This window comes from Dermacentor albipictus, chromosome 7 (assembly GCF_038994185.2).
Source record: "Dermacentor albipictus isolate Rhodes 1998 colony chromosome 7, USDA_Dalb.pri_finalv2, whole genome shotgun sequence".
In the NCBI taxonomy this organism is placed as follows: domain Eukaryota; kingdom Metazoa; phylum Arthropoda; class Arachnida; order Ixodida; family Ixodidae; genus Dermacentor; species Dermacentor albipictus.
The window spans coordinates 60,189,695-60,202,609 of record NC_091827.1 but is presented as its reverse complement, the minus strand read 5'-3'; the positions used below and the strand labels follow the sequence as shown (position 1 = coordinate 60,202,609).

At 48.0% G+C, this 12,915-nt stretch overlaps 1 protein-coding gene across 2 annotated transcripts in view; it reads right to left on the bottom strand.

Annotated features, from left to right (window-relative positions):
• Positions 1-1,835: 1,835 nt before the first annotated feature.
• The window catches only part of LOC135912638 (uncharacterized), a 76,608-nt gene continuing 65,528 nt past the window's right edge, over positions 1,836-12,915 (bottom strand). For both annotated transcript variants that reach the window (XM_065445125.2, XM_065445127.1), the window contains exons 10-11: positions 3,937-4,068; positions 1,836-2,205 (exon numbers count right to left, since the gene is read on the bottom strand). In XM_065445125.2, the coding sequence (XP_065301197.1) occupies positions 2,041-2,205; positions 3,937-4,068 (297 nt within the window). In that variant the 3' untranslated portion in view covers positions 1,836-2,040. The remainder of the gene's footprint in view (positions 2,206-3,936; positions 4,069-12,915) is intronic.

Sequence of the window (12,915 nt, the reverse complement as noted above, 5' to 3'; positions counted from 1 at the left end):
TGTCAAAACCTGAAACCCTGGTACTTACTCGCGTGTCTGAGCACACCGCGTGCTTGTGTCGTGTTTCAGCAACACGAACTTTCAACGTGCGCGCGCTTTACGCCTTAAATGCACCTTGAATAATGGTGCTTTTCTCTATTTCTTCACCAAATCCGACACGACCTTCCTAAGGCCAGTTACCGACTGACAAAGCAAGATCTAGATTGAAAAAACTGCTCCGCAGGACTCGAACGAACTTTTCCGCGGATTTCCTCCCGTAGCGTGTTAGCCGTCGTCTGCTACGGGAGGCCCACCACCGGCGGCGCCACCGTCGAGGCCGCGCCGAGCGGAGGAGGAGGGAAGTGAATGGCGCTACTTTGGGAGATTGAGGGGTTTTAAACACTCGTGTCACCTCCAGTAATATGCTGCAACACGGAGGAAGGAAACTAAGGAGAGGCCCTACCCCCTCCGTGCGCTAGGAGAAAAGTGTGGCGGAAATGACGTATGGGTTCTCTTTTTTTTGCTGCTTTTTTATTTTTTTTTGCTGCATGGCCACGCCTTTTGGGCCACAATGGCGGCGTTGTTCTGATTTTTTGAGCGCTCACACGTGTTGCTCTGGTAGGTTTCGTGCCGTGGCAAAGGCGCTGTGTGGGCGGGTTTGCGTTAGTCACCGTGTCTTGTTGCGCTGTGTTACCTGCAACGTGCTCTGCCGGATGTTGCGCGAGCGCTCGCGCTCCGCGCGCGAAACCACGCGCAGCGCGGCGTGGTTTCGCGAAAGATGTAAACAAGAGGGGAGGGTGGCACAAAAGGCGGAGCATCGCCACGAGCAACGCCAACTTCCGGCTTCACTTTTGCTTCACAAAGAGTGACGTCAGGGCCTCTCCTTAGTTTCCTTCCTCCGTGTGCTGCAACAACGCCGATCGCAGCCGGCGCTTAGCTAGGGGGATAAACCGGATTACAGGAGACGCGATGTCCATGCGGAGAAAACATCAGAGGACACGTGAAGGTCGCGCGTCTCCACGCACTACATTTAATAAATCTTAGTGACGCGCGCTAAGCAGGCCTGCGTACTCCGAAGACTTTCAACAATTGCCTTAAGCTTTCATGTCTGAGTGTGCATGTGTATGGGCGTGTTTGCACATCAACTTGCCTTATTTTCTCTACTCTTATGTTCCTTGCGGGAGGGAGGATGCATCAATATGTAGCATGCTACGCGGTGTGCTCTGGACACTATGGTCGCACCCACACAGCATAAGATGGCGTGCAACGCAATAATTGTCGTTCTTCCCGTGCCAGCCGCAGTGCCAGCGTCGTGTAACTCGAAGTACGTGGCTGCTCTGTGTATTGAACACGCAAGTATGGAATTCCGCTGCTTTTACTATATCATAGAAATTTGCTTATGAACTTACTTTATAGCACAGAATAGAGCTCGCCCTGTTCTACGCCAGTTGTCTTCGGATTTTTGCACAACAGCAGCGCTATTGGAATAGGCTAAACGGACGCCCGACGCCAAAAAAAAAAGAAAGCGACATGAATGTACCCAAACTGCAATTTGTGCTCATTTAGCGTATAGTAAGAATGACCCGGGCGTATCTCGAGAAAATGCGGCATCGGAGGGCAATATAGCAACAGTTTGCTGCAATCGGCGTGTTTCATTACTTAGCAATTGGTCCAAATCGCCCACAGCGAACCTCCGCCGCGTACATTTCAATGCGCGCCGCCTAGCGCCCATCCACACAAGTGCGACGACGGTGCTGCCATCTATAAGCCAGGTGTTGCGGCCATTAGCGAAGGTGACCCACCACCCGAGACAATTCCCGCAAAGACACTTTACAAGAGTAATGATAAAAGTCAAAAACAGCTTGACCACAATGTGTTTATCGCATGCACTACCGCAAAGAGGAACAGACACTGAATAAAAATATAGGCTTTTTTCTTTTTCAACCTGGCCACGTAGGGCTAACGAAAAAGCCGCCCATAGACACGTTGCAGGACGGCTCGCAACACGGTGCGACACCTGCGCGTTTTTGCGCAATTAGCACACAGCAGCAGCGCGTGTGGCTACCCCTTCGGCTTCTGTGCTCGCCGGTAATAAAAATCTCTGAATCCCTTCACGCGCTCGAAGGGCGCTCCGAGACATTGGCCCGTTTTGTCCGTCAGGTCAGCGTTGAGCAACAACCACGTGAAGTTGGCCCGTACGTCTTGTCTCCGCATGATGTTCTTGGCCTGGGAAGCCGAAACGAAAAGACAGGTTCTTCGCTTCCTTAAAAAAGTGGGCACACCTAATCTAGAGAGGCTGAATTTCATGTAGCATAAGCGTTGCACGCTTACGAAGAAGGCTTTCACCAACTGTGACTGACAGAACACGGCTCAAGGGGGATGTATTTCAAAGTCTAGAAATTAAATGTTCGTCGTTTCTTCAATTTCGTCGCAATAGCCATCGTGAAAACTTCACTTCATAGCAGCGTGCCGTTAAAGAGGCTGGCGGAGACGCACTTTCAAGGCACGTTCACACCGAAGGCGGAGCGGGCAAGCAGACAAGCGGATCCGGCCAAGCGGCCGCGTATTTTCCGCTTTGCGGAAAATACGCGGCCGCTTGGCCGGATTGCGCCCGGACCGATTTTTTCCTTGCGGATAGGTTGGCCGCTTTGGCCGTAGCCAATCATAACCCGACACTGCGGAAGCGCTGGTGAACGAATGTAAACGGATGTCTTTCCCTGGGCTTTTCGCTTCTGTTATTCAAAAGCGTCAAAACGGCAAGTTGGGCCAGTTGGTTGGGATTCATTTGTTACAGCGCAACACAAGTCGACAACAAAAGAAGGTATAAAACGATGACATGGCGCTGCGTCGTCACTTTATACCTTCTTTTGTGTTGCGCTGTAACAAATCTTGAAAATCGACTAGGCAAGTGGCAAGTAATATGCCAACGATCTCGTCTTCTTCGTCTGAGCTCATCATTTTCCAGAAGTAGATAGCGGACGGGAGCGCGCCGACCCACGACAAAAAATATATATATATATATATCGAAAGTGCGCGTACAAACCCAAAGTGCCGCGAGATGGCGGCACATCCCTGAAATTGCTAAAGAAATTTCAGGGAGCAATTCAGATTGCTTGCCGCTTTGAAAATACGCTTGTCCGCTTACACGCTCCGCTTTCGGTGTGAATGTGCCTTCAGAGCGGTTGCACGTCCATTTGCCTAAACATTGGCCGGGAGACGCAAGTGCGCGTCTTCCGCCTGGCTCTGGTGTCGACCAACGTAAGCGCAAGCGTGATATTGAGCAGACACACTTGGAGATATGGCCGATTCACCCATATCTCCAAGTGGGTTCGACTCTTACCAAAGATCGGGGGTTTGCCTCTCGACCTTCGCGAGGTCGATTTGTATCCAACGAGGAGATACTTCCGATGGCCCATATCTCCAAGTGCGTTCGACTCCCACCAAAGCGCATGGGTTCGAATGCCTTAGGTAACTTTATCTTAATCAACTGTGCTTCAATTAACATCAAAGGTAGTGGGTTCGACACTCAACCTTCGTTATGTCAACTGGATTCCAACTTATATGTGGCCCACAGCCCATATTTCCAAGTGTGCTCGGCTCACTGTGAGTTTTGGTTACATCAACTTTGGTGCAATGACGCCGCACATGTATTTTTCGTCGGCTGAGCCGTCTAAGGTGTTCGTCTTGATGTCGCTATTTGGAAATTAAAGCAGGGAGTATGACTAGACGTTTTACCAAAAGACAACAAAATTACATGAAGTGGGCACTAAAAGAAATAATGAAGGATCAATTTGTCAATAAAAGTAATTATAATGGCGTCCATGGCAATTAAAATTAGTTTTCTTGAAAAATTGATTGCGATTGACACTGTGATTAGCTTTGCTAAGACTAGATTTAAAATCGCGGGAACTAAACGTTCTTTTTTGTATATGAAGGGTTCAGGCCCAAGCAAGTCACCTTGTCGATAAGGTGGTGGAGGGTGTCATACGCCAACAGCCTACTCTGATTGAGTTGCTGGGACAGCTGCTCGGATTCTTGGCCGATGGCTGTCTTCTCGATGTTGAGGTCCGTCTGTGGCACCTGGCACGCCTGGAGCATTCAAGCAACGATCATGCAGATACTGTCAGCAGTGCTATTTCTTTTATGCGAAGCATATTACGAGGGCTCAACCCAGCTCCTCAGGCGCGGCGGTGACCATGAAATCACGTGACACCGTGACGTCACGACAGAGGAGAACCGGCGCTCCAACTCCCGCCGTCGCTCGCGGCGTCGCGCCCCGCATCGGACGCGGTGCGCGTCGAGCAACGCAGCGTTCGGCGCGACAACGAAATGTGCGCCTGAGCAAGCGCCGCACGCCTGAGCCGACGCCGACGACACCGGCTTTTCTGCGACACGAGCTCCTTAACGCTGTCGCGTTAAAATAAAGGCTAGTATGCTTCGCATCCTGGGCTTAACCTTAGCTAAGCCACAGCCATTTTTTTTTTCTTTTCGTTTTCGCGCAGTCACTGCCGCCCTAGCTCTGCTAGCTGTCGTGCAAGTTGAGCACCCAGCACAACGTAGCCTCTTAATTTCTAACGTCGCTGTGATTAATAGAAAAGTGTGCCTGTCGTATCGCCAGAACCTGCCTACGACAACGAGCGCTCAGTGTGCTAGTTGGTGTTGCAGGTTACGTGTTAGAGTTCGGCACCGCGCTCGTAATTTCTTTATCTTCTTTCTTCTTTTTATTTCTTTCTCTTCAGTTATTCTCTAAGGCAACAGCAGCAGCCACGGCCAGTTGCTAGGGTACGCAAACAAAGCTTCGCAATTGAAAGCGATCAAGCGGCAAGCTACGTGTATGCATGATGCCATTTACACAAATAATTATATATATATATAGACATATATACATATATATAGTCATATCATAAGAAGCCAACAAACACTGACACCAAGGACAACATAGGGGAAATTGCTTGAGCTTAATAAATGAACTGAAGAAACGATGAATTATTGGGAATTAAAGTGGATGAAAAAACAACTTGCCGCAGGTGGGCACCGAACCCACAACGTTCGCATTTCGCCGCCGCGGTAGCTCAATTGGTAGAGCATCGCACGCGAAATGCGAAGGTTGTGGGTTCAATGCCCATCTGCGGCAAGTTGTTTTGTCATCCACTTTAATTTCCATGAATTTATCGTTTCTTCATTTCATTGATTAAGCATTATAAATATATATATACATATATACACACACACACACACACACACACACACACACATACATATATATATATATATATATATATATATATATATATATATATACATATACATGTATACATATATATATATATATATACACGTTATACATTCAAGTATTCAAGATATAGAAGTTTAGGAATGGTAAGCAGCTCTACTATTCTACGGTGTTACAATCGGCCTGCGGGGGTGCTAACCTGCAGGACCTTTTCCGGCCAGCTGCAGCAGTTTTGATCTTTCTGCGGTGGTGGCGATCTTCGGAGAACTGGCGACGCCAGCAACGTTCCAGTACCTTGCACTTGCTTCGGAGAACTAGAGACCACGGCAAAGTTAATTAACCATGAGCCTCCTCGTACAGCCCAGCGGCGTCGGCCAGGCTAGCCGTTCAGCGGAGCAAGTATTGTTGGTTGATTCGCTGTCGTCTTCACGGTCTATTTGCAGCAAGAAAGCTCCTCATGAAAGGGTCTTTTGCGGTGCATGTTTTCTCGGGCCGCTGGATTCGTCACAGTCTGCTGACATTCGTAGCGGCTACCGGAGAAGTCAGCTCTGGAATTAAGGCGCTGGTTGAGGTCAAGCGTGGTAATCTGGCTACGGGGACCCGCTCAACTCGGTGGATTCGGGGATTCCAAAGTGAGTTTATGAGCGCTCCCACTCAAAGGCGGGTCGACTGCGCCCCAACGACTGTGAACGGTCCGATTGGACGAAGTTTGGACAGCAGTTTTCCTTCCCCTATGTATCTGGGGAGGACAGAGGCTTTTTAAGCGGCTGTTTGTCGGCTGCTAGCAGTGTGCTTGGTGCTTAGAGCTTTGTGCTCGAGTGCTGTGTGTTGTATGCTTCGTCTTTCGGGCTCCATTCGGGAGTCATGCTAGACTGTTGATATGTACCTCCTGTCGTAATGTAAATACTGTAAATGAACTCTGCACTCCTAGTTCACGATGACATCAAGTCCCTCCCTACAACAACCTCCAAACATTACATCTGGATGGCAGCGGTGAGATCGGTCTACAACTCGTAGACGGCAAAGAGAGCTCTTTGGTATGTGGTGACCGACCGGTATCCCGATCAAGTTGGAGGCGACTTGGGATTGTCCACCTCTTGCAACTGACTGAATACGACGGAGAAGGACTGTTGATACGGTGCTGCATGAGTAAGTAAACGTTTGGTTTTGGCTTTAAGATTTACCAGGCTTCAATTGCTCTGTCTTTGTAGATTTGAATCGCTAGGGTTCTTTTACTTGCATTCTGATTTGCTTGGGTATCGCAGCAAGTATTGTGTGACAGCTGAGCCAACGCTTAAAGTAGCGACCATGGTCCTAATGTGTTTGACGGGAGCTGACCTGTTGTGGTCGTGTGATGAGATCGAGGTAGACGTAGAGGAGGACTTCAGGGAAGCAAAAATTTGTAAGACCATTCGCCAAAGTGACAATCATTTGAAATTCATCGAACTAGGTAAACGAATTCTAAGCAAAAAGCGAGAATAGGAAGTAATTAGGCAAGAAGAGAAAGAAATGAGGCAAAAACAGGAAAAAGCTAGGCAGGAACTGAAAAGAATTTTACAGGAAGAAGGCCGAACAGAAGTAACGAGGCAGTACGTTGATGCATTGAACAAAGAGATTCACGGTTCGGAGTAGGCAATTGAACGAAATGAACTGCGGCTTGACAAATGTATACTCTTAACGCAGCGAAAGTGGGAAGAAGTCGATAGCAGGCTTTGGTCGAAAGCCGAGAGTAGTAGTACCTGCGCGATTAACAGCAGGTCCCTAGGTGAACTCGAAATGCTAGCACTTAACGCTGCTTTAGTGGCAACAGAGGCCGGTAAAGGCCGTAGTGAGAGCGACAATGGGCTGTGCCGACAGAGCACTGTAGAGACAGCTAGGCCAGCTGTGAATAAATTGGCACAGTCACCGGACGTGTGCGTCACTTTTAATGTTAACGAGGTTGTTCACGAAGTGCAGAGTACTGCTGTTCGCCAGACGTGAGCACCCATGTCGATTCAGGTCTGCGTGCCGAAGTGAAGTACCAGCTGGACGATGCAGTTGAGGGCAGTTCGAAGGATTGCGAGCTGCGTAGCTGAAGGGAACACTACATGGTTCAAGGATCGGTGCAACTGTCCGCCATTCTAGGTAGCCAAGAGGGGCATGATTTAATTGGGAATCATTCGGACTGCGCAGGTGAGACAGCGATCGAGAACGACGAGCTGTGTGCCGATGAACAGCGTGGGCTTGGCAATGCAGTAGAGGGCAGTTCGCAAGAGTGCGAGTTGCATAGCTCGAGTAAGGACTACTGCATTGTTCCAGAGTTGGTTGAGCTGTCCGCCAGTCGAGGAAAAGAGAGAGTTGATTTAAGTGCTAATGACTTAGACTATGCAGGAAGGAGAGTGATCCGGTCCGATAATATGTGTACCGGCCAGCTTAAGGCGCGAGAAGGCGGCATGAAAGAGAAAGCGCTGTAGAAAGAAGCGCGGTAAAGATCGGAATGTGGTGAATAATGTAGTGCAGCCAAAGACGGCGACAGACGCAAGAAGCGAGGGCGTGAGGAAAAGGAAGGTGCGGTCGTCGTTGACGATGTTCGCACATCAAGCACGTTCGAGCCACCAGTTAAAGAGGGACTGAGAAGCATGTTATGCGTGGACAAAGGGCACAGGGCAGTTCCGTTCCTCGTCGTTCCGTCATTCTTCTCGGGGTGCAGCAGGTAGTGCGAAGGAGAGCAAGGTGGCAAGACGAGACGAGGTGGTAGGGTGTCGTGACGCGCTCAGTCGAGATGATGTTGAAAGCCTTAACACCAGGGCACAAATTGGCAGGAGACTGTAACGTCTTAAAGGAGCTGATAGTGTGTCAGCCCTTTTGTTGTTTCTGGGTAGCCAGAATAGTTTTCGAACTGCGACCACCTCCAGTACGGCTCAGAAATATGAGTGCGTCGCAAACGTTTGGGAAGGGACACCCAGACAGCTTCCGTAGAAATGAAACGTGTTTTTTTTTTATTTTTGAGCACTTGAAAATTTTTGCGATTTGAGACTAGAGTTTCTTTCAGTATGTAAGGTATGAGCTTTCTTTATGTTTTCGCTTGAGAAGCTCCGGTATTTGGAAGATGTGCTTTATGTGAACTTTTAGTTTCGCGAGTTATCATTTACCAGTACATTGGCTTTTTTTTGTGAGTAACGTGAAGTGTCATGTCATCGGTGAGAGGCCTGTGGTAACGCGCGTGTGTATTAGTTAACCATGGGCCCTATAACGTAAAACTATTACAATATGTTTTCATTCTAATCTCGTGATGTCATATTTGCGTAACCACCGACACAAGCACCGGGTGGTCACGCACAGGGTTGTCTGAACAGACCAATCAAACGCTCTCCTCATTTCTGGGAGGTCACTTATGTTTGCTTGAAAAGCGAATAACATTGCCAACACTGAGTGGCTTGTCTTATCTAATTGGCTGACAAGAGGCGAGGACCGCACTAAAGTAGAGATGGGCCCCAGGCAGTGCACTGAAAATCGATAACCGGTTGAAGAGGGTGGTGCCGGTGTCTGCGACTGGTCCGCTTTCCCTTACTTAGCTTGCGGTGGCTGGTTGAAAATCGCGTTGCCATGCGACGGAAGCTTAAGAATGACGATAAAACGGATCCTCAGCAAAGAAGAGTTGGCCGAATGAGGTCGTAAATGCACCAAATGTGCTCGAAAACGTTGCACGGCCACGCAAGAAGTTTTATTGTATGCAAATCAACCCTCGCTATCCGGCAGGTGCGAATAGAGCAGCGCCTGGGTGATCGGTGACAGCCATCTTTTATTCCTTTAGGAACGGGGCAGCCTGCGGCTATTCAGAAGAAAATTCAGTTTTGTTCGGCATATTAATGCAACTTTATTGCGTACACGTCACTTTGACGCGGGGAGTTCTCGCGGTTTTGTGACGTCGCGCGACAGGCAGGTGAAGTTGGGCCAGCCCGAAAACTTTGGACCAATAGCCGTGGGCTAATGGCGAGAAGGCGTTGAATGAGAAATACCTGTTCTCTTTTTTGGTCAAATCATGCATAATTTGTGTGTACATATCATATCAGATGGGGAGGTATTGTGGTTTTCGCGACGTGGCGTGACAGACGGGTGAAGGGGGCGTAGTCCAAAATGTTTTTGACCAATCGCGGAGTGCTGATAGCAGAAATGGAATAGAAAAGTTTGGAATAGTTTTATGTTATAGCGCCCCATCTTTCTTTACAAGCGTTTTCGAAGTTTCGAAGTTGAAGTACATAGATTTTCAGTAAGCGCATAATTTGCACGGAAAAACTTTCTTAGTTCCATTAGCGCGTGTCCTGTGCTCACGGATGGAAGCAGAAGGGTTATGACTGGGTTGGACATGTGTGTTGAAGACGGCCGCGTTCTGATTTCTCTAGTAAGCGTGCGTAGAACTAGTTATTATAAGACGCATTTTTTAAAATGTTCCCCTGCGTTGCGTAAGTTACGCAACTTTGGATGTTTGTTTAGGGACATGCCCTGTACGCACTGTACGCGTAGACTGTACACTGTGCGACACTGTACACTGTACACTGTACGCACTGTACGCACTGTACGAACATGCCCTGGAGCAGGCTGTTCTTGAAGTTAGGCTGCTCAAGTTATGTTCGGGTACTGGTGGTTGAGAGCCTTCGGTTTATTTCTGCGTAAACCTTTACTCTTGTGCAGCGCGACGGTCAGGTTTGATTGAATTCAAGGAGAACGTGAACGCTCGCTTTGGCGGCACACCATTTTGGGGTCAAAATTTTGGGGTCGCAGTTGAGCGGCTTATATTCAAGTTTTCAAAGGAAGCCTCATTGGTTAAAAGCTGATTACGGGCGTTTGCACGCAGAGTTGTATTGTGTTGCCGGCATCGACTCTTCTGTGACGGTTGTAGAGAGATTGTTTAAGGCATTCCAAGGGCGCAGTTGTTGCAGAGAGCAAAGCTGTATTCTTGCTCACCAACCATTCTCTTCCTGCCCAGCGGCTCTCAAGCACTGGCCAGTCGAGATTTTCCAGGCCATAGAGGAGCTGTTAAGATCGGCCTGCTGGGGTGATAACCTGCAAAACCTATCCCGGGCAACTGCACTAGTTTTGATCATTCTACGATGGTGGCGATCTTCGGGGAACTAGCCACGCCAGCAACGTTAACCGACCATGCACTTCTATCGTAGAACTAGAGACCAAGGCAAGGTTAATTAACCAAGCGCCTTCTCGTGTAGCCCAGCGGCCAGACTAACCGTTCGGTGGAACGTGTATTGTTGGTTGATTCGCCGTCGCCTTCATAGTCTATTTGCAGCAAGCACACTAAACATTTTTACACCCTTATGGGTGTTAATAGGGGTGCTTTCGGCATTTACACCCATGCCCACACCCTTCTAGCACCCTTTTCGGCCAAAGCACCCTATCACAAGGGTGGATACCACACATAAGGTGTGACTTTGCTCAAAGAAGGGTGTTAAATCGACGCCTGAAGGGTGTTGAACGTATTGATGCATAAATCTGAGTAACGTGTACACGTCCACGCATTGAGCAATGTGTGTATGTATTGCATTTTTAATGCGAAAGCGTTTCATGGCCTTTCAGGTAGGACAGGTGGCGTTCTCCGCAACAACAATCCATACGGGACCCTGCTCATGCCAATCTAGTCATTTCCCTTGAAAGCATTCAGAAAACATTCAGAACCGCGCCGCCCGTTTTATTCTCTCAAATTATTCACTTCATTCTAGCGTCACGTCCATGAAAAGAACACTAGGTGAACCTGATCTTTGGTTACGTCGCAAATACTTTCGTCTCTGTCTTTTTCATAGAATATGCTAATTTAACCCTTCTCGTAAAGAAAATCTTTTCACCACACCAAGTTCTCGTCTCGCATCGACCATTAACGCAAAATTGATGTGCCATTCTTCCTTTTTGCCAAGAACAGCCACTGAATGCAACCGCCTTCCCGCCTCCACAGTCTCAATTTGTGACACCACTAATTCAAGGTCGCCGTTCAAATTATCTTATGGTTTGATTTTCTGTTTTTGCGCTGCATTGCAATTATTGCATATTTTCACCACTTCTTTTTGTTGTGCCTACTAGGCCTTGAATGTATATAATAAATAAATAAAATGTGAAGTCATCACCGTCTTGTATGACGTCAGTAGTGATACAGAAGGTAGTAAATACAACAACGTTAAGTATGAGCAATTATGGGTAAATAATGTGAAATAATGTGAATAAGGGTGGAATAAATTGCATAAAGGTTCGTACAAACTATAGCACGGTGGATAACGGGAGATTAAGGTAGAATTGTGAAGAACACGTGACAATGTATGAACTAACGTATCATGGTCACGTGACAATTGCAAGCGTAGATGCGTGAAGCGACTAAGTTTTCCCATTCCTAAGTGACTGTCGATATTTCTTCAAGGATTCTGATGTTACTGGCATGACGGCCACTCCAAAAATGTATCATCCAGAAAAAGAACGCCCTTTCACTTACAATTCCATTATCATTATTTTTCGTGCTCACAGGAATATTAACATTCAATTAAAAACTTCTAGAAAAACTGCAGTAGCAGAGCGAAAACACGAGAGCAACTTGCGCAATTCTGCACTAATATTTCGGTGCCCTTAATAGCCAAACAAAAAGTGGTGAAATGGAAGAAGCTGTTTGGATACATTGCTGAACAAACAGGGACGTGCTGTTGGACGAGCCTCTGCTCTACAATGGCATCAACGTACAATTTGCATGGTGAATCCATAAAGAAGACTTATAGAGGCGAGATCACGTTGGAAGTTCTCAAACCCGAATTTCCACGTACCTTGCCTAATTCATTCAGAGGTTTACTAAGCTACTGATCTGCTTTCTAAGTGCATCCTCAAATACAGCTTGTAAGGCTGAGCTTATATATTAAGGGCTGGTATCGTCAAAGCTGTAATTTCTTATCCAGAGCATACGCACTTGCAAACGCAGTCTTCAGTCTCCTCATGAATGTTTACGCGTCGCTGTCGCACGACCAAGATGTGAGCGTCTTTATCGAGCCATGATATCGCTGAAACTACGCTGTGACCTCGCAAAGTTGCTTCGTTAGGACGCAGCGAATAATATAATCGCACCAGCAGAAGAGCGCCGATCGTCTCGCTCACGGTCCTGATTTGTGTACTGTACCCTCAGTGATGCAGCACAGACTGCGCCCCCCCACCCCAAAATAAAATGCCCAGCACGAAACGTAGTAGCAACTACCCGCCTCACCGCTCTAGTTAGAGACCACAACGAAGCAGCATCAAACAGGCGGCCATGCGAGCAAGCAAACCTGTCAGAATAAACGTTCAATTTGCGCGGCCGCCCCATGCCCAATGAAAAGCGACCGGAAGTGACGGCCGACGCTGTACCATCACTTCGGCGCGCGGCAGGACGAGAAGGCGGAAGCTGCGCCATCATGCTCGTTTTCGCGTGCGTTCGCGTCGCGCGCTGTGCGAAGTAATTTTAAACGTGTGATTAGTTTTGCGCGCGGGGTAGAAAAAGATGTGGCCCATGCTTTGTGTATTACTCGTGCCCCACTTCAAAGCAAAGCGTTCGTATGCACTGGAAGATGGATCCACGAAGGCTGAAACGAGAAGTTGCAACGTGCCCGGTCGGTAGTACTGGCATGATGGAAACTTTCAGGCGAGTGCCCGTTTATTTGGTATTTGTTTTGTTCGCTTTAGAAATATCTCACTGTGATCTCGTAGCA